Source organism: Phocoena phocoena, chromosome 2 (genome assembly GCF_963924675.1).
Source record: "Phocoena phocoena chromosome 2, mPhoPho1.1, whole genome shotgun sequence".
Taxonomy (NCBI): domain Eukaryota; kingdom Metazoa; phylum Chordata; class Mammalia; order Artiodactyla; family Phocoenidae; genus Phocoena; species Phocoena phocoena.
This window is the reverse complement of record NC_089220.1, coordinates 25,179,569-25,201,946: the sequence shown is the minus strand read 5'-3', so window position 1 is coordinate 25,201,946 and position 22,378 is coordinate 25,179,569. Positions and strand designations below refer to the sequence as shown.

The window sequence follows — 22,378 nt, the reverse complement described above, 5'->3', positions numbered from 1 at the left end:
TTGCCTGATGGTTTCCTCCACAGAGAGATTTTGCTGGAGTCTAAAGCCAGAAGAGCGTGAGTCAGGGACCACGGAACAGGGGCACTACACCACCATCTGCAGAAGCCTGGGATGGGGAAAAGCTACATGGGGTCAACAGTCAGGCACGCCAGCCAGGGCGTGAGGGTCGGGAGCCCCACGCTCAACTTTTAGCTCTTGCCTATCCAAAACAAGAGGCCCCAGCTGGCAGCCTGCTCCAGGCAGCAAACACCGCCTGCCCCCTGTCCCAGCGGGCCTTCAGCTGGTGTAGTAGATGTGGAAGTAGAGAGTCTTGTTGCGCAGGAGGGAGTAGGAGTTGTCGAACTTGAGCAGGTAGATGCCCTCGCCAGGGTAGTCGTGGCTGCCGGCCTGCACGTCTCGGTGGCTGTCCCGCCGGTACACGGGCATGACCTCCCCATAGCGGCCCCGCAGGGAGCTCCTGGAGCCTCGCTCCACGTCTCCAGCTGGGACAGGGTCTGCATGAGCAAAAGGCAGAGTGTCTGGATATGAGTTCAGAGACCAAATACGCCTACCTGAGGGTGAAAAGATGGACCAGGTAACCCAGTGGCTTTCACCCAGGGGAGATACTGTTGCCCTCCTATGGGCATCTGGAAATGTCTGGTGGCCTTCGGGCCATCAGAGTGACCAGTGGGTGATACGGGCATTTAGTGCTCAAGGGTCCAGGAGTGCTAAATATAGGGATAGTACCTTCTCAACAAAGCAGTGTCTCACCCCAAATGCCAATAGTATCTGCACTGAGAAACAGTGATTTAGCCTTATACAGCCTTCCTAGCTCTAAGAGTATCTGGAAATTTCCAAGGGGGAGAAAAAGATATTTAGAAGGGAAAATTCTGACACCTTTTCATCCAACAGGTAAAAGAACTAGCTGAAGGAGGTGGGAAATGTGGAAAAGTGCTGAAATGCTGGAAGTGCTATATGGAGCAACCCCGAACTCCTACTGGTCCCCATGAAGGGCAGCAAAGAAGACCTGAGGTTCTCCTCCTTCCTGAATACATGCAGATTTCCCTGCAGACTTGCTTTTCCATGAAGAAGCAAGTTAAGGGAATGACTTAATGACTTAATCTTTCCCGTAAGATTATACGGGAAAATAAAGGAATAAGGCTAATGCTTAGAACCTACTCTTATACTACAAAACAAACAGAAAAAAGCAGCTTCAGGGCCATGTGAGTAGGCGCTGCAAGTAACAGCTGGAACAGAGCACAGAGACTATTTTTAAAACTGCTCTGTCAACCAGCTGTGACAGTTTGGAGGGCGGAGGGAATGGGTACACTTAGCAAATTGTAATCACTCAGTTTGGTTCCAGACCAAGAATAAATGTAAATATCCCACAAGTAAGAGAGAAACATAAAATAATCTCAGATTTATACATGTGATCTGAAAAACACTGCCCATACATACACCAGCACGGATCCACCCCTTTTCCTGCCCCCAACCTATCCCTGTCCCCAAGGAGATCTTGGGGGACATGGCTAGGTACTGATTAAAAAGAAAAGAAGCTTTCCACTAAGGCATCAAAGCCACCCCACCAGAATGTTCTTTGAGGGTCTGACTTTGACCTGCATCACTCAACTTAGCTTGCCATGCTGAAAGGGATTCTTCACCTGCATTCTCAGGAAGAGGACGACTGGTACAACACAAGAAGTGATCGCTGCAAATTAGGTTGAGACAGAAAAGGAAACTGCAAATTATGTTAAAATTAAATTTACCTTCAATCTCCTCCTCTTCCTCCTCATCTTCATCCTCATCCTCACTGGAATCACTGACCTGCACTGTTATATCAGTGCTGGTTACAGGGGTCCAGTCAAAGTAAACTCCAAAGCCAATGTCATAGTCATCGGTCGCAAACTCCCAGCAGACACGCTTCCCCTCTGGGTGGGTAGGTACCCGGATGGTCACCACCTCACCCCGCTTTACCACCAGACGGCTGTTCTTCTCTTTGCCCAGCTTGCTTTTGAATTCCTTCATCTTGGCAAAGGTCCAGATGCATGGAGGTGCCATCAGAGGCGGGGAGACTGAAAGGACAGGCAGCTCACTACTGAGAAAGAAACCCGGAGGAAATGCTGCCACACCCGGCATTTTGCTTAGGGAGGTTGTCATAGTCGAAGACATTCTTCCTACTGGCTTCCCTGACTTCTTTTCACAAGGAAGGAGAGAGCACTGCCCTGAGCTGTGTCAGCTACTCAGCTTAAGAAATAGGTCTCTTTACGTACCATATATATACCTGGTACTCTATCCAGAATGTAATATTCGGACACTAGTTGTTTTTCCTCCTTTTGTCATATAATCACCTATGTAATCTTATGCTTTCTCCTTCCTTCCTTTCTTTCCTTCCATCTGTCTGCCTGCCTTTCTTTAAGTACCCACTGGGAACCAAAAAAAAAAAAACCACCTTCCACACCCCCAAAGGTCTCACCTCTCCTGTGGTCCCCCAGAAGGTCTGCAGATTCCAAATCAGCTGAAAGAATATCTACAGCTCCTGTGTGCTCAGACTGGATCATAACGATGTCCCCAGACCTTGGCAGACCATGGTACTTGGCCATCTGCACAAGAGAACTCTGGTTACAGGACATATATAAAGGCGGATTCCAATTAGCCTCTTTCCACCTGAAGGCTGCCTCCCCTGCCCTATTACCTCCACTCTTCCAACTCACAGTCTGAGTGCTAGTCAACATTCCTGCTCTCTCCTCCAGCCACACACAGGTTGCTAATAAATTCTACCAACTTTTTTTAATGCCATCAACATGTTCCCTAGTTTAAAGCTTCTTTCTTGTTCTCTCCTGCTTTTTGCAACTTTCCCACTTCAGACCCTTCATAAAATCCTTGCCCAAGAACATCCTCAAAATATGCTACTGACTTTTCCATCGACAGCATTTCTGGGCGCAGCGTTTCTGGGCCATGCCTGCACAGTCTCTCCCTTTGGCTCCTCTCAGGACAGCTCTTGCATCTGGGCTTTAGCTCAACCTTCACTCGGCCACACATCCTCCTGCTACAATTTCCATCCACAGGTTACTTCCAGGTCACTGTCAATCAGTTCACCAAAGTACTGCAGAGAGAGAATCTGGCTCCTACTCTCTGGCTATCTCTGTCTCTCTCTCTCACCCATGGTACACCTTGGATGTCTCACCCTATAGGTTGTCTCATTCACTAACAATGTTGTATAAATAATCACAATCTCACCTTAGACCAACCCCAGGATTTGCATTTAAACAGTATATTTGCTGCCAGACATCTAACTTGCATGTAAGTGCAAATATCACTGGATACTCACAAAGCCCTCACTGACCCATGGCAGGAGCCTGCAGTCTCTCCCTAGTGGGTTTCACTTCAAACCACTCAGATTACCATTCCCCTATTTCATGCTATTATGACTTAATTTCCTGCCCCTTCTCCAAGCAGTTGACAAGCAACTCGAGAAGAAATGTACGCCTACTGCCAACACGGAAGAGCACATCAGTGAGACAGCAGTCCAGTTAAGGAATCAGAATTATATTTGCAATAAATGAATGCTGTAATCCTCCCAGACTATTTTCTCATAATATCTGTTTCTGACGAGTAAGTTCTCCAGCTCTTATTTCCAATGTTAAATGAGGTAAATCAGACTTTGACTAACTTGCTTGAATGAGTCCTTCCTCTTACAGAAGGTTAAACAAAAGATTTAGTTTGCAACTTATTAGTTGCATAGACTTAGTAAAGTCACTAACAGCTCTGAGCCTCAGTTTCCTCATCTTTAAATTGGGGACATAATAGTACCTATCTCACAGGGTTGTTCTCAGGAGTAAATGAAGTATTGTATTATGGATAAAAATGCTTTGTAAACTCTAAAGCATCATACAAATGTAACTATAATGTTCGGCATTGTCTTTACTGACACCATTTGTTATTCTAATATATATGTTAATAATGGTAAGAACAACCCATCCCTCCATGGCAGGGAGACCACTACTACTGGTACCATTTCTATGGAATCTTTACCATAAATACCGAGTAGATCTACCACAAGAAAACTGAGACTAACACATAATCCAATGGTTGAAGTTTCCTCACATCGAGTGGATTTTAGACAACATGGGAACATTCATTATAACACTTCATTTTTTGAATAGATGCTTACTGGGTGCTAGTACAGTGATGGGCCCTGGGGAGGATACACATGATCATTCCCCAAATAATTAAACCTGAGATGACAGTGCTTTCTAATTCCAACCCACCCAAATGCATCTAAATTCTGTTGTCACAAACTAGTGCTTTTCAGAGAGAGAGTAAGAATGTGCGCCCTACCTTGCTGAGGACCTGGGCCTGGTCTGCAGACAGCAATTCCTGTTCCACCGAGGCCTGGGCCTCCATGGCACTGGCTGCCTTCTGCCGATCTTCTGTGGCATCCTCCCTCACCGGAGATACCATCTGTGGCCTCCCAGAGAAAGAGAGCATGTCAGTTCAAGGACTCTTTTTTTTTTTTCCTGGCCGCACCGTGCGGCTTGTGAGATCTTAGTTCCCTCGTGGGATCTTAGTTCCCCAACCAGGGACTGAACCCAGGCCCTTGGCAGTGACAGCGTGGAGTCCTAACCACTGGACCGCCAGGGAATTCCCCTCAAGGACTCTTTTCAAAGCCACAATGGTCCTGGAGAAACTCAGAAAGAAAAAAACCTTCAAAGGATACCCCCAACCCCTGTTTCCTCTGGCATTTGGGCCCACCGTCATTTCAGCTGACCACTGCCCAGGGCTGAAATGGCCTACAATGAAGCAGTAACAGCATGTGAGGGATCAGGACTGACAACACCACATCCCAGGCTCCGAGAACCACGGTAAACACACAGCTCAGTCATCTGAGATAGACCGCAGGTCTGGTTTTTATTCCTCAGTCTGGGACCGATGCCATTTGCTCTGCACAGAATTTCAACAAAAGAAGAGTTAGAATCCCAGGTCTGTTCCACACATAAAGCTGCTGTTAGAAGCAAAGGGAGGAGGCCTCGCCTAAGCCAGAAACTGATCACAAAACAAAGGAAGTACAGACTGATTAGCAAGGCAACCCTCTCCGCCTTATCCCAGGAGCATTCAGCGTTTCCATTCACACCCTATCACTGATATCCATAGCACACCCAGTTCACTTTTTTAAGCACGTTAATCTACTATCCCAATAACTTAAAACACAACTATTGGGACTTCCCTGGTGGCGCAGTGGTTAAGAATCCTCCTGCCAATGCAGGCGACACGGGTTCAAGCCCTGGTCCGGGAAGATCCCACATGCCATGGAGCAACTAAGCCCATGTGCCACAACTATTGATCCCAAGTGCCACAACTACTAAAGCCCGCGCACCTAGAGCCCGTGCTCCGTAACAGAGAAGCCACTGCAATGAGAAGCCCACGCACCACAATGAAGAGTAGCCCCCGTTCGCCGCAGCTAGAGAAAGCCCGCATGCAGCAACAAAGACCCAACGCAGCCAAAATTAAAATTAAAAAAAAGAAAACCACTATTCCAATAGCTGATTTTAAAGAAGCAAGGGAATAATTTATGCTCTCTTCCATTTCTTCTGGCTTTGGAGAGACCAGAAAGTGAGTTAAGAGCCGGGGCTGTAGCACAATACCCCAGGCTTCTTGGAAATCTGTTGCCAACAAAAGGTGGCGTGGAGTCTTTAGACAAGCAGTTATCAAAGTATGGTCCAGGGACCCCTGGCGTCCTTAAGACTCTTTCAGGGGAGTCTGTGAAGTCAAAACCTTTTCATAATAATTCTAAAATATTATTTTCCTTTTTTCATTTTCATCTTCTCAAGAGTTTACAGTGGAGTTTTCCAGAGACTACATGACATATGATATCACAACAGAACGAATGCAGAAGCAGATCTGAGAATCCAACTGTCTTTTGTTAAGACACACATTAAAGAGATTTACAACATCCCTCTTCTCACTAAATTATTTTTTCTTTGGCAAACAATTGTTTTTCATTAAAGACATGTTATTTATATTAACATGTAATGAGTTCCTTATTATTTTAAATGAATAACTATTTTTTAATTTTCTAGTTTTAATTACTAGTATAGTAAACATTGTAAGATATAATTCACATAAACAAAAATTCTTTGAGGTCCTCAATAAATTTAAGAGTGTTAACTTTTGAGAACTGTTGCTTTAGGGTATCGTCCATTTCCTCAGACAGGCTGAGCAAACAACTGGGAAACAGCACTACAAACTGCACGGGGAAACAGAGGGCTTATTTTGGAGTTCATTAGTTTCTTCTTTCTTTCTTTTTTAACATAAACAAGAAAGATCACTCCTAGTTTATAAATTACCTCTTTTTCAGATAAAACAGAGCCATCTTTTGGAATATCTAAGTCACTCCAATTGACCTCAGAACAAACAAGAGGTAGTTACTATGAAAATCAGAGCTGTGGTTGATTATTCTGTGTGAACTGTAAATTGGTCTAGGCTGTGAGCCTATTTTATTCTCTTAAACCCAGAAATTAGAGCCCATTTTGGTTCCTTGGCACTACTTATTATGTCTCCTCCTCTATTAGGAGGTGAGCTTGATGGCAGGGACTGGGTCTTACTCCCTCTAGACTAACAGCTTCCATGGCCAAGCTTGTCGCATGGAACCCTGAGGCCCTTTGCACTCTGACCTCATCTCCTAGAATGACCTCCTCTTGCCTTGCCCAGTCACAATGGCCTGTTGAATCTTTGAGAGTCCTCGAGCACCTCAAGCACTCCCCCACTGAGGATCTGGGGGCCTGCTATGGCCTCAGCCTAGAATACTCTTACCCCAGTTACTCAGGGCTTCCTTCCATCCTTCAGGTTTCTGCTCAGCCATCACTTTGGGAGAGGCTTCCCCTCCCTGGCTCATCACTCTTTACACCCGTACCCTGTTCATTTTTCTTCACTGCACTGATGACTGCCTGACATATTATGTACCATATTTTGTTGACTGCGAGATGCATATTTGTTTTCAGATTTTAATACAACTGAAATACAGGATGTCCTAAAAACTGGTGGTATCTTAAAACTGCCGTGGGCCTGGAGTGACACGGAATCCCTCCTCAGGGGATTTGCATTTGCTTCTGCCAGGGCTTGGGAATGCTACCAACTGAGGTGACTTGAATTATGTTCTGTTTAAGAGTTTTGTTTGGACCACACTGGCGGAGTGAATTTACACAACAGACTTGTGGCTCACATTCTCAGGGGAGGTATTTTTCCCCCCTTACACAGTGCCAAGGTTGAGACATTCAAGTTGCCCTGCTCTCCTTTTCTGTGTGGAGCAATCTCTTTCCTTGTTTCTCTTTTCACTGAAGGTGCAGGCTTTTGCGGGAGGTCTCTTATTAGCCTATCTTGGGCATCCTTTCCTTTCTTGGTGGTATATAAAATAACAGTACATCTTATAGTTGATGACAACTTAGATTCTATGAAATACGATGTATACTTTTTTTCCATCTACCTCCCCCACTAGAATATAAGCTACATGAGGCCCGGGATGTGGATTGTCTGTTCATTTGTGGTGTCTTCAGGACCTAGAACACTGCCAGGTAATAGCAGGCTCTCAATAAATATCTGTTGAATGAATAAATGAATACGTTAACTTTTGTTTGGGAACAAAAGAGGACTATTCGGAATGTGAGAACACAATAGTTAATCTGACCATCAGCCTGACCTTACTGTATATGGCATCTAAAATGTAGTTTCTTCTTTGCCTTTGTGCATGCTACTTTGCACAAATATGGTTCTGCTTATTTAAAAAGTATTTTAAACAGGACATGCATAAATTTAATATTCATATTAGCATTTTATGCTCTGAAGAATTAGTGAAAGGTACTTTGGGAAAGATAAATGGCAAATCACTTGATGCAGATCATAAACCATGTAAAGGAAAAACTCTCACTGTAAGCCTTCTGGTTTATGCTAACCCAGAGCAGGGAGGCCATCCCAAAGGGAGGGAGAGATTGGCCAGCCAGCCTCACTAGAAAAGACCGAGAGCCATGCCATTTCCATTTCTAAAATATACAAAACACAAACACCAGACTTCAGGCGTCATGCATGCTGGATTTTTTTTCTTCACACATCAGATTTTAGAAACAAAACTTGAAATTTTTATCTCCTTTTTGCTAAGAATAGTCTATATTCTTCACTCAAAAAATTTATTTACTCTTAGTATGAAAAAATCAGCTCTGTACCAAAAGCCATCTCCCAAGGATCCTTCAAATCAGCATGTGCAGGGACTTCCCTGGTGGTCCAGTGGTTAAGACTCTGCGCTTCCACTGCAGGGGGCAGGGGTTCGATCCCTGGTCAGGGAACTAAGATCCCGCATGCCACGGGCCATGGCCACAAAACAAACAAACAAGAATCAACATGCGCAGAAAAAGCGTGGTGGCAGGAAAACGGAAGGACAGAAGGACACTCTTCTCACAGGATTTGATGAGAACATGAATTATCTCAAATAATCAATGCCTGGAGGAGGCTATGTCTTCTAAAAGTATCCTTATATGTAATAACCTAGTAACTCTAAGCATAGAACTCAAAACCCTTCTGTTGCTACTTATGAGAAATAAGCTTTAGAGTAAACAAAACTAAAGCTGTGTGAACTTGGGAAAATTATTAAATTCACTGTTTCATTTTCCTCATCTTAAAAAAATACTTTATTCAGTTTGTTACGAGGATTAACTGAGATAATACATTTTAACACCTAGTACAGTATTGTAAGAACAGAAATATTTGATAAAAAGTAACTATTTTATTATCATTATTACAGAGAGGCATTCAATAAAGGGTGGCTATTATATTATTTTCACCAACTGCATTAAAATTATATTAATTATTATTATTTTCCATTGTCTGAATTCTGGGGGAAAAAGTTTTATTTCATATACAAAGGTAAGAAGAGAGAATTTCTACTTAAAAAATAACATTTTAAAAATATCATGGGACTTCCCTGGTGGTCCACTGGTTAAGACTCCATGCTTCCACAGCAGAGGGCACAGGTTCAATTCCTAGTCAGGGAATTAAGATCCTGCATGCCGTGTGGCATAGCCAAAAGAAAAAGAAATCTTAACATACCCCCACCCCCAGCAATCAACTTTGGGTGGGGCATGGAGACCACAGGTTCTACTGGACAGTACTGCACCATGAGCTGATCAGTTGGACTATAATATTCACTAGCTCAGCATTCTCCAAAATAACAGTTTTTCATTAATTATTCCATTAATGTTTTGTGGCTTCCACTTAGTCTAGGGCGCAGTACTACTATTCCCTTTCTGCTATATGCTCTGATATCAGTGATGGCAGGAGGATGAGATGGGTGGAGAGGGAAATTAAGAATGACAACCTGAAGATCATCATCGTGGTTTAATCTGAAAATTACATAATAAAAAACTGGCTGCAACACTGTGTTTGTGTGTGTGTGCATTTTATGGGTAAAAACCAAACACATGTTCTCTTGAAAGTCCACCTGTGGACACTCTTTTTCTTTCTTTTTTTTTTGGGGGGGGGCTGCGTTGGGTCTTCACTGCTGTGCGCTGGCTTTCTCTAGTCGCGGCAAGCAGGGGCTACTCTTCGTTGCGGTGTGCGGGCTTCTCATCACGGTGGCTTCTCTTGTTGCTGAGCACAGGCTCTAGGCACGTGGGCTTCAGTAGTTACAGCATGCGGACTCAGTAGGTGCGGCACACGGGCCCTAGAGTGTATGGCCTTCAGTTGTGGTGTGTGTGTGGGCTTAGTAGCTGTGGCACACGGGCTTAGTTGCTCCACGGCATGTGGGATCTTCCCGGACCAGGGATCGAACCCATGTCCCCTGCATTGGCAGGCAGATTCTTAACCACTGTGCCACCAGGGAAGTCCCTGGGATCCATTTCTAATGCTTTAACATTTTAACCTGGTCTTCAAGAGGAGATAAATGAAGACACTACACTATTTGTTACAGTTCTATTCTCTGAGAGTTAAAGAAAATTTTATAACCGAAATAGACCTGCATTCCCCCTAAACACACTTAAGGATTGATTAATTAATGACAAAACACTCCATACTCTTCACTTCATCTTGTCTTCCCCCTTAAAGGCACTGTTTACTTCTTTCATCAATTACTATCTCAGAAGATAAAACCCCGAGAAGCATTATATCCAAAGTAGTTGCTGTCCCTACCTGTAGGGTGAGGAATGGGGTTCCAGATCAGAGGCAGAAGCTGCTAGAGAGGTGACCTTGGTGACTTCTAGATCTTCATTCTCTAGAAAATCATGGGAAGAAAAATTCAATACCGGAGAAGGAACACAATCATAATTATCTTGTATCTTTTTAAAAAATCTGGCAGTTTCAACCAACTTTCCCTTTCTAAAAATAATCTAGGCACAAACTTTATACTCTGGGAGCCCCAGTACCTAAATTATTCAAGTCATCACGTCCAAGTATTCTCAGACCATAACCTACTCATAAAAAAAATGTCATTTTCCAAAACAAGTCCCCGCAGAATTCATCCTAATTCAAGGATCACATTTCACAGAAAGCAAATGGTTAAACTAGGCAGAACGTAGAGGACAGAATGGACTGTAGAATGAAATGAACTGGAGTTCAGTGCCAAAGTAGAGAGTGCCACCTCTACGTTCGATCAGCTCACATCACTGTATCCAGGGTCGGGTAAAGGATTTTTGTAATTTCATTCATTTACTCACTCACTCATTCACCAATGACTTACTGAATAACTGCTCAGCATCATCAAGGAATATACAGGTGAAATGTACAATGAAGACCAGTTTCCCAGGCTCACAACAAGCCTGTGACTGGTATTATCATTGCCATTTTGCAGGTAAGGAAACTAAGGCATAGAGATAGGATGCAAACCCAGGCAATTATGCTCTTAACCATCAGGTGTTACTAAGTTTCATGGTGTATTCATGTAGCCTTTCCTGTGAGCACTCAGAAAAGCATATGGTTTACTGTGTTTAGATAACCCCTGGTGAACCTCCTCTAGTTAAGACAGCAAAAAAACTGAAGCCCAAAGTTCACTTCTCAATATAAAATATAACTTACTGATGTAAACCTCAAACACTGAAAATTTCAGAGTTTGGTAGCAACATAAAAGTATAAATGACAGGTAAATATTTGTGATTCAACTTTAGTCTCATTTTTTTTTTGTATGTGAATAGGATCTATTTTCTTTTTGTCAACTCACATTCTCATAGGTAGAAAGACCTTACAGCTTATGTTACCTGATTTTCCTCTTGTGAGATAATAGAAAATACATATATTAGTTTCTGCCCCCAGTTCCTGGCACAGAACTAAAACCTGTATAATTCCCTAAGTGATTAGAGCACTATGAGTACCTTTTGTTCTACTATTTGGTCTTTGATTTGGTTCCTGCCTCAGAGTTCCTTAATCCCATGGAGTTTCCTGGGTGATAACAATGTCTCTTGTTCTAATGAGGTGCCTCTTGGGCCCCTACATGGGGGCTGGTAAAGAGAAAGACAAAGCCATGATTAGAAGCTTGGGATTTTCAACCCCACCATCCTTTCTCCAGAGAGGGGAGAAGGGCTGGAAATGGAGTTAATGATTGATCACACCTACATGATGAAGCCTTCATAAAAATCCCAAAAGTACTGGGTTTGGAGAGCGGCCAGCTCAGTGAACACATCTCTATGGCAGGAGGGTGACCCACCCCAGCTCTGCGGGGACAGAAGCTCCTTCGCTTGGGACCCTCCCAGACCTCGCCCTCTGTATCTGACTGTTCATCTGTAACCTTTACCATATCTTTTAATAAACTGGTAAACGATAAGTGTTTCCTTGAGTCCTCTGAGCTGTTCTGGCATTTAATCAAACCCAAGGGGGAGGAAGTCATGGGAACTACCAATTTGTAGTCAAGTCTGACAGAAGTTGTGGGTAACCTGAGGAACTACTACTGGCAACTGGCATCTGAAGTGGGATGGGAGCAATCTTGTAGGATTGAGCCCTTAACCAGTGGGATCTGACACTATCTCCAGGTAGATGGTGTTTAGAATTGAGTTAAATTGTAGGACACCCAGCTGGTGTTGCAGAGTTGCTTGGCGTGGGGAAAAAACTCCACACGTCTGGTGTCAGAAGTGTTGAGAGTGTGGCTGTGTGACAGAGTAAAGGAGAAACACAGGAGGACTGAGGTTTTCTTTACACCTCTCAACAAAGGAACTGAGTCTAAGACAAAAGTCAGATGTTCCCCAGGGTCCCCTAGTCTGTGAAGAGGCCCTTTTCACCAAGAGATAATGAGAATAAAAAGTTCTTCCTTATGTTGACCTAAGTAAAATTCGCTTCCTAATAAATTCTGCTCTTCGATCACTACTCCCCACAATATCCTTTCAAATATTTACAGCCTGCTATCACATTTCCTGCAAGTTCCTTCCCAGGCCGACCATCTCCAGTTCTCTCCATCATCTCTTTGTTCCATTTCAAGAAAAGAGCTAAAATGGACAACTTTTTCAGATGAGTCCTAAACCATGCAGAGTACATGGAGACAATCATCTCTTAATAAGGACACAGTATTTCTTGACGTAAGACATTAACTGGGCACTAGATTTTTTTAACTGCAAACTTACCCCGTTGGCCTAAATAAGTCAATCAAGATCTCCAAGGGCTTATAAAAATAAACTTATTCCAAGCTCAGTCTCTCTTATGCTCTATTTTTGAAACAGATTTTTGGAAAATAACTGACTTCTTAACTTAAGTGCAGGACTTCATGTATCCGTATTATTGATTTTAAATGAGGTTTTTGAAATGACACAAGTACATGCTTTGCGATTGTAGAACAAATTAAATACAGATAAGAAAACATTCTGCATTTACCCTTCCAGACTTTAATATACAAATAATCCATTATTCAGTGTAGAAAAATCAGGAAATACAGACAAGAAATAAACAAAACAACCAAACACAATCCCACTAGCCCAAAATAACCACTGTTAACGTTTTGGTGCATATCCTCTCAGAAATATATTTATACATATACATACACATATATGTGCATATTTATATGTATGACATATATAGATAAATGTATACGTATAGACATCTATATATTTATATATTTTCCCCCCCTATCCCCAGCAATCAACTTTGGGTGGGGCATGGAGACCACAGTTTCTACTGGACAATACTGTACAATGAGTTGATCAGTTGGACTATAATACCTACTAGCTCAGGTATGAATACAGCTTTTCATTAATTATTCCATTAATGTTTCATAGTTTCTACTCATTCTAAGGCTCAGTACAAATATAAATGCATATATATTATTTATATATGTATTATATATTTATATAAAAATTCTATTTATATACCTATATTTCCGAAAGGACATGTACCTAATATTATTGAACATTATTCCTGAAAATTTTTCAGGGTCAATAAAAATGGGACTAGGGCTTCCCTGGTGGCGCAGTGGTTGAGAGTCCGCCTGCCGATGCAGGGGACACAGGTTCGTGCCCCGTTGCAGGAGGATCCCACATGCCGTGGAGCGGCTGGGCCCGTGAGCCATGGCCGCTAAGCCTGCGCGTCCGGAGCCTGTGCTCCGCAACGGGAGAGGCCACAGCCGTGAGAGACCCGCGTACTGAAAAAAAAAAAAAATGGGACTAAAAAATTAATTTAAAATGGCTGCATATTACCCCATAATTTCTTTAACCAATCCCCAAGCCCCTATTGTTACAGCTAGACTCTGTTTCAAATCTTTCCCTGTTATAGAGAACTATGTTATATTAGAGATGTCTACAACCCTCTCTTAAGAACTCTGCCTGTCCACAGCCTTGAAGGGGCAGTCCTGTGACCAGGGAACACTATGTTGGCTATTGGTTTTGGGTGAACATCTGCCCCACAGTTTCCAATTCTCTTCCCCCAAGTCTGGGGTTGGTACCAGAGACCAAAACAAACTGTGAAGAGCCTCAGTCGGGTCAGGGACTGAGGCTACCTTTTGGAAGAAGCCTTTGCATGCCATGCAAAAGCAGATGACTAAGCAGAGGAGACAACTGTCAGAGACAGAAAATAATGCATTCAAGCAAAAAGAAACAAGGCGTGGTGGGGTCCAGGCAGCTGGTGCCAGGTGAACCCGGATTAGGGACAACCAAAGAAAGCTGCATCTTGGCCTCCTCTGAGCCAAAAGCTGAGCCCTGGATTGTCATTTTATTATTTATAGGAGTTCTGGATACAAATTTTTGTCAATTGTATGTTATAAATACCTGCTTCCACTCTGTGATTTACCTTTTCACTCTTCTAATGGTGTCTGTCCTTTGATGAACCAAAGTTCTTAATTTTAATGTAGTCAAAATTTATCAGTCTTTTCCTTTATTAGTCTTTGTGTGTCCTGTTTAAGATGTCTTTCCCTACACTGAGATCAAAAAAATATTCTCCTTTATTATTGTCTAGGAGCTTATTGTATTTTTTTTCACATTTTGATCTACAATCCAACTAGAGTTGATTTTTTGTGTTTATGGTGTGTGAGATAAGGATCAAGGTTTTTTTTCTTTTCCTTCTTTCTCTTAGGATATTCAATTTTACCAGCAATATTTACCATTCTTGCCCCACTACTCTAAAGTACAATCTTTGTTGCAAATGAAAGATTTTGTTTCTAGGCTTTTATTTCTATTCCTAGGGCTTAACTGGGCTATTCTGTAAAAGCCTTAAAATAAGTCTTGATTGTAAATCAACTATATTTCAATAAAACTTTTTTTTAAAAAGTCTTGATACCTGATACACCAAATCTTCCCATCTTGTTGTTCTTACTTGAGTGTCTTTGGTATTGGCCTTTCATTTCTTTGGTAATGGCCTTTCATTTCTATATATATTTTAGAACCAGCTTGCCAAACTCCACCCAAATGGCCCACCAAAACCCTCTAGGATTTTTATTGGGATTGTATTTTATCTATAAATCAAGTTGGGGAGAATTGACATCTTTACAATACTGAGTCTTCCAAACTAAGAATATGGTAGATCCTTCCATTTACTTATTCTTTAATTTCTCTCAATAATAATGTATTATAATCTTCTGTATAAAGTTTTTGCATATATTTTGTGAGATTTGTTCCTAGGTATTTGAAGTTTCTTTATTCTATAGTAAATTACATATATATATATATATATATATATATATATATATATACACACACACATATATATTTAACTTCTTTGCTAGTATACATGAATGCAATGGAATTTTGCATATTGACCTATATCCAACAATCTGGACAAATTTATTAATTTCAATAAATTATCTATAGATTCTTTTGGATTTCCATGTACACAGTCATCATCTGCAAGTAACAGACTGAATAGGATTCCTTTATAATCCTCATATATTTTATTTTTCTTGCCTGACTGTTCTAGCTAGAATATCCAGTAAAATGATGAAAAGCAAGTGGTGAGAGTAGACAACCTTGTCCTATTCCTAATCTCAAAAGGAAAACTTTAAAATTTCCCCATTAAATTTGATGCTGCTTGTAGGGACTTTGTAGATATGCTTTATCCAATTAAGAAAGTTTCCTTTTATTCCCCGTTTGCTAAGAGTTTTGAATCATAAGTAGAGGCTGAATTTTACCACTTTTTTCTGCTTCTACTAAACTGATAATTTTTATCCTCTACTGTATTAAAATGGTGATTATACAGCTGACTTTTTTAAAAAAAATGTTAAAGCAACTTTTCATTCCTGGAAAAACCCAACTTGGTCATATATATTGCTGGATTCAGTCCGTTAATCTTTTGCTAATGACTTTTTGCACCTATGTTAATGAGGGAGATTAAACTGCAATTTTCTTTTCATCTGGGATCATTTTGATTCTGCCTAAAGAATTCAGTTACCTGTAGGTGATAAATCCTGTTCTTGATTGCCTGAAAATATCTTTATTTCACCTTCATTCTTGAAGACTATTTTCACTGAAAAAAATTCTATATTGGTAGTTATTTTCTTTCAGTATTCTAAAGATAATCTAGCTTTCACTGCTCTGTGCATAAGTCAGCTTTCAGTCTAATTACTATTCCTTTGAAGGCAAACTGTAATTTTTTTCTGGCTACTTTTAATATTTTCTGGCTACTTTTAATAATGCTTTGGTTTTATAGAAGTTTTCATTTAATGTGTACCTACTGTGGATTATATACCCCTACCTGGGGTGTACAGGGCTTTGTGAATCTGTAGATTCCATTAGTTTTGGAAAATTCATAGCTATTATCTCATCAAACATTGCTTCTGTCCATTCTTGCTCTCCTTACCTTCTAGGACTCCAATTATACAAATGTTAGACCTTTTTACCATATCCTCTATGTCTCATCTCTTTCCTGAATTTTCCATTGTTGTATTTTTACATATTTTCTTCTGACCTTTCTTCCAGTCCACTGTTCTCTCTTCAGGTCTAATAACTTGTTGTTAAACCTATCAGCAGAATTCTTCATTTTCATCTGTATTTTTCAGTTACAGAATTGCTATTTGGTTCTATTTTTATAAATTTCAATTCTCTGCCAAATTTCTCAACTTTCTCTTTTACCTCCTGAACATAATAAATATAATTTTTAATTGAAGTATAGTTGACTTACAATATAATTATTTTTAAGTCTGTATCTGGTAACTCCAAAATCTGATGCTCCTATGGATCCATTTTTACTGTCATTTCTTTTGATTTTTGTTCATATTGTGTCTTTTCATGCATTTGGTCATTTTTGATACATGCCAGAAATTGTTCCTGTAAAACTGTTTGTCAAAATAATTTGAAGACTACAGTGACCCTTCAGAAAAGATTTGCCTTTGCTTCTTCCACATACCTAGGGGCACTAGCACCCTGGGGTTAACTTAATCCAATTTCATGAACTCAGATGTTTCTGAAGCTGAGCTGTAGTCTTTGCAATGGCCTGCTTCTAACTTACCCTTACTTCTAGAACATGGCCTTTCATGGTCCTAACCCAGAGAAAAGGGGGTTAACCAGGGTTTCCCCTACTTGATTAACCCCTGTTGCTTTAGTTCAGAGAAGCACTTCCACAGTTTTGCCATTAAGCCTCCCCACTTAGGAGTTCAGCATATCCTCTCAGAGGAGAAAGGAACCCCAAATTGTACTCTCATCCTTGGACCGCTATCTTTTTTTTTTTTTTTGCAGTACGCGGGCCTCTCACTGTTGTGGCCTCTCCCGTTGCAGAGCACAGGCTCTGTACGCGCAGGCTTGGCGGCCATGGCTCACGGGCCCAGCCGCTCCACGGCATGTGGGATCTTCCCGGACTGGGGCACGAACCCGTGTCCCCTGCATCGGCAGGCGGACTCTCAACCACTGCGCCACCAGGGAAGCCCCTTTCTAATCGTTTACCATTACAAGCAATGCTATAATAACCTTGCGTCTGTGTCATTAAATAGGTGTGTGATCTATAGGATAAACTCCTAGAAAAAAAAGGATCAATGAGGACATATATTGTAATTTTGAAAGATATTGACAAATTGCCCTCCATAGCATTTGTATCAATTTCCACACCCCTCAGCAATACATGAAAGTTTGTGTTTCTGCACACCGTTGCCAACATATAGTGAGATACTGAACTACCCAGCATAGTTACGATTTTCACTTCCCTTATTGTGAGTTAGGTTGAGCATCTTTCATATGTGAAGAGCCACTTCTCATAGCATCTTAACAACTTAATGTATGCAGGGAAAAAATAGTGAAAAGAGATATTGCTTTTGATTTTTAAGGTTAAATACATTCGCTAAACTATGTAAGAACTACTGGTAAAACAACTTGTAATTGGATTCAGAGAGGCAGGAAGTAAGAAAAGGAGAAAGAAATATATGTTTATTTCCAGAAGTTTAAAGTGTGGAAGATGCAGTCCTGTTTTAAACAGAGAGAAAACAGGGCTTCCCTGGTGGCGCAGTGGTTGAGAGTCCTCCTGCCAACACAGGGATGCAGGTTTGGGCCCTGGTTCGGGAGGATCCCACATGCAGCTGAGCGACTAGGCCCGAGCTTCACAGCTGCTGGGCTTGCGCTCTAGAGCCCGTGAGCCACAACTACTGAGCCCGCATGCCTAGAGCCCATGCCCCACAAGAGAAGCCACCACAATGAGAAGCCCACGCACCACAACAAAGAGTAGCCCGCGCTCGTCCGCCACAACTAGAGAAAGCCCGTGTGCAGCAACAAAGACCCAACGCAGCCAATAAATTAATTAATTAATTAATTAATTTAAAAAAACCAGAAACCCAAAAACCACTGGGGCTCTTTGGCATAGACTTCCACTCTTTTGCTCCACCTAATATAGTAACCACCAATTTTTAAATTTTAATTGAAGTCGAAATAGCCACAGATAAGCAACATTTCCATCACTGCAGAAAGACTTATTGCACTGCTCTAAGTCCTACATAAGAATAATGAACAAGTTCACCTGATCTCTTTGCAGTCCTTGACGTCTACATGCATCGATAGCTCTCAGGGTCATATATACCAGACCAAGTTCTGCTCACTACAAGGTCATAACAGACTTTGCCCTTTATTTTCCCCAAAGCTCCCTAAACTTAAAAAACAAACAAACAAAAGAACGACGAAAGAAAGAAAAGCCCTGTTCTTAAGTGATGTAACATATGCCTCAGAGAGCTTCACTATATAAAGAGTGATCTCTCTCTCCTCTTGGGAACTGAAGGACCCAGGTGCCCCCAAATAAAAAACTATTAAAAACAATTACAGTTTATAAAACAACAAGAACACTATGACCAATGGAGAGCTTAGTTCAGAAGAATATCAACATTTTTCTTACTTTATTACCAAAACCGCAGCTGACAAACACGAAGACCCTCAAAAGGTATTCTTTGCCTAGAATACTTTTAAAAAACAAGTCATGGTTATTCTGGATAATTATAAATTCCTGCTTTGAAGAACAAGACACAATGAAAAAAATCAAAACCCTTAATTCAGTAACAACTGAATGTCCAATCTCATTTCTTATTGCTGAGAGAATGACAGAAACCTCTTTTGTTGTTATTGTTGTTTTTGGCCGCGTGGCATGTGCGATCTTAGTTCCCCAACCAGGGATTGAACCTGCTCCCCTGGCAGTAGAAGCACGGAGTCTTTAACCACTGGACCACCAGGGAAGTCCCCTGAAACCTCTTTTGATTTCATTCTTAGGCCTCTACTGCTTACTCATTGGATCATTTTCCAGAGGAAGGTGGCAGAAAGATCCAATCAAACAAACTGCTAGTTCCAAGCAGTGTTTTGAGTTTACTCCCAAGCCTATACAACTCTGAGTTAAGCCAAATGCATGCTTTGCACACCACTTTGGAAATCCAGCTGAACTCTAACTCAAGGTTTCTCAACAGCTGCACTACTGACATCTGGGCCAGATAATTCTTCATTGTGGGGGCAGTTCTGTGCACTGGAGGCTGTTTAGCAGGTTCGCTGGCCTCTACCCACAAGATGTCAGTAACAGCGCTTCCCCTCCTCCCCAACCCAAGTTGTGACAATCAAAATGTCCCCTGGGAGAGGCAAAATCGCTGCTGGTTGAGAACAACTGCTTTCACCTAAAGAGCATTCTCGACATCTCAACCCTAATTCCTCATATTCATTTGATGCTCCTTCAAACCTGTGTTGAGACTTTGTCTCACAATCCAGCAAATATTTACAGAACCTCTAGGACACATCAAGGACTCTAGGAGAGAAACAGACAAGATAGAGTCTGTCCCTACCCTTAAGCTGGTTTCTTGGGGGTACGTACATAAAGAATTGTAATAGGGACTTCCCTGGTGGTCCAGTGGTTAGGACTCTATGCTTCCACTGCAGGGGGCGAGGGTTCAATCCCTGGTTAGGAAACTAAGATCCCACATGCCACACAGTGTGGCAAGAATTGCAATAAAAGACACCCAATTATATAAAGTTTTGAATGGTCGATTTTTCTTCCTGGGTACTCTCATCTTACCAAACTAAAAACCCCTAGACAGCAAAGACCGTAACCTGCCCTAGAATACCAATACTTGATTAATGGCCAATAAAAATAAAAAATAAACTATTCTGAACTTCATCATAACAAGGTGACAATTTCAGACAGACAGTAAAAACTCCACACCTAACTTGAGCAAATAAGTTAACTTCTCTCAGCTGTAGTTTGTTCTTCCGTAAAACGGGGAGGAAACGACTGTTGACAGGATTAAGTCAGATAATACAAGGAAATCTTTTTCCACATTCTGGCACAGAGTAAGCATTCAATTAATGTAAGCTATCATTACTATTATTTTATTAGCTATTTTATTAGCAACAAATCTTACCTCAAGGGGAAGAGCTTGCTCTGAGCTACAATAACAAACCCCTACATGACATAAAAGAAATCAACACTCACCCTGTTTTCTGAGGGCAAGAAGAAGAAAGTAATAATAAGTATTTCCATCAACATCCTGGGAGGAAAACGTGAATGCAGGAACCAATTACAAGGTTTGGGGGTGGGGGGAGAGACACACTCAGAGACAAACCCACTATCCTCCAAAACATTCCTGGACTATTCTTAAGACCTTTCTGTTTAAAATGCTTGGGTATATTTGCCACAAGGATCTAAAGAGGAAGTAAAAAAAAAAATCCTTAATTTATAAATATTAACACATGCAACAGACAGATGTTTATGAGACTTCCTAAGTGTTCATTTGCTTAATCGTTCAGAAAGTATGCTTAAAATTTCTATTGCTATAATGTTAAATACATGCCAGCAATTCTGAATTTACTACAAAGCATAAGAGTTCATAGGAAGGAAAAAAGACAACAATTGTTAGATATTTTAAAGTAAGAGATATAAAGTCACATGAAAAAGCTGGGTGATTCAAAGCTGTGTGTGTGTGTTTGACCCAAGCAGCATTAGGAAATGGGAGATATTTAGGATAGAAATAAAAGACGGGGAAAGTCACCATACCCGGAGATACACATTCAGGAACACCTCCTCTGACAGCACGTGGAGTTTCGGTGAGCAAAAACAGAACTTATTCTCATAACGGATAACACCAGTTTACTGTGTACCGTGGCTTAGGCACCAAGTGCCTCATACATAGTGGTCCATGCAACCCTATAGTGCCCACATTTTATAGATGAGGAAACAAACACAGATCAGTGACTTGCCCAAGTAAATTAAAGATTCACACTCCAACCCAGGCATCATGGCACCACCTCTACCGCTATACTTCATGGTGTCTATTTTAATTTCAGAACTGGAAATTTAATTTTTACTTGCTACTTAGTGAGACCAGTACTCTCCCCCTACCTACCCTTCCGTATTTCAAATGAGCATCTTTTTAGTTGCATCCCGTGTGGTGATGATAAGGAGGCTCGGAAGGTAAGTGTAATCTCTGGACACTTTCGCCTTCGGACACTGACAATGAAGTAACCCACACGGAGGAACTAGCGTGGGTGGAAGTAAGACAGTCTCCGGAACAAGAGGAGGGTCCCGGAGAATGAGGGAGGGTCGCCAAAGTTCCTATTTCAGCTCCGACTTCCTGCCTTGGCTCTGGCCGCTATGTTCATTCAAAAGACCCCAGAGCCCACCTATTTCCAACTGCGCTTTTCATCTCGCCCACTCTGAGAGGCGGAGAGGATGGATGCGAGGTGAGGCGCGGGGCCCTATATGCAGGCAGGCTAGAGCAAACGGGATTCTGGACAGATGAAGGCGAGGCTGCCTATTCGGATGGGGGCAGAGAGGCGCGTGGAATGGCTGGGACCTGGGACAGAGGTGAGGATCGGGGTGGGGAGCCAAGGGGAAGCAGGGGCAGCAAGGCCGGTGGGGTCGGGGTCGGCAGCCAAGGAGTGATGGGCAGGCGTGCTGAAGGTGAAGAGGCGCCAGGGTCAGAGATGCCCTGTCACTATCATCCGGGCTGTTCTAAGAAAGGAAGCGGGGCAGGAACCAAGGCGTTTCGAAACAGGAGTAGAAAATAATCTCGAGCGAAGACCAGGCCCGAAGGATGGCGGCGGCGGGGGCGGGAGTCGCGGCCCGGGGGAGCCGGGCCCGGGCAGGAGCGAAGGCAGGGGCTCCGCGCGCGAAGGGTCTGCCCAGGCCGGTCCGCTCCTCCGGGCAGCGCGGGGCAGAGCGCGGCCGAGCCTCGCACCGAGGTGCGGGGTCCCGAGGCCGGCGGCACCCACCCGCCGGCGCCCGGCCTTGCGTACCTGAGGCGGCCGCCTGGCTCCCCTCCACTCCCGGGCCGTCCCCGACGCCGTGCGCCGGCCCTCGGCGGGCTGCGGGGCTCCAGACGCCCGGCCCCTCAGCCGCCCGCGGGTCCGACATCTGCAGCCCGCGTCCGCAGCGCCTCCGCAGCCTGCCGCAAGTGGCTCCGGAAAGAGCCGAAGGCCCAGCGCGCCGGGAAGAGCCGAGCGGAGCCCGCGGGCCGGAAGGGGCAGCGCGTCGGCCCCCGAGCGGTCGCGAGAGCTCTGGCTAGCGGAGGCCT

At 42.7% G+C, this 22,378-nt stretch overlaps 1 protein-coding gene across 2 annotated transcripts; it reads right to left on the bottom strand.

Moving 5' to 3' along the window:
• Positions 1-276: 276 nt before the first annotated feature.
• On the bottom strand, positions 277-22,218 carry TMED8 (transmembrane p24 trafficking protein family member 8). 2 transcript variants are annotated; one of them, XM_065872653.1, is made up of 6 exons: positions 22,101-22,218; positions 10,150-10,231; positions 4,318-4,447; positions 2,453-2,594; positions 1,746-2,051; positions 277-494 (listed from the first exon to the last, which is right to left on the bottom strand). In XM_065872653.1, the coding sequence occupies exons 1-6, from the start codon at positions 22,216-22,218 to the stop codon at positions 277-279; spliced, it is 996 nt and encodes a 331-aa protein (XP_065728725.1). The 2 variants fall into 2 exon arrangements, with proteins under 2 accessions (XP_065728725.1, XP_065728726.1); XM_065872654.1 differs by having other exon boundaries at positions 2,453-2,579.
• Between the last annotated feature and the right edge of the window lie 160 nt (positions 22,219-22,378).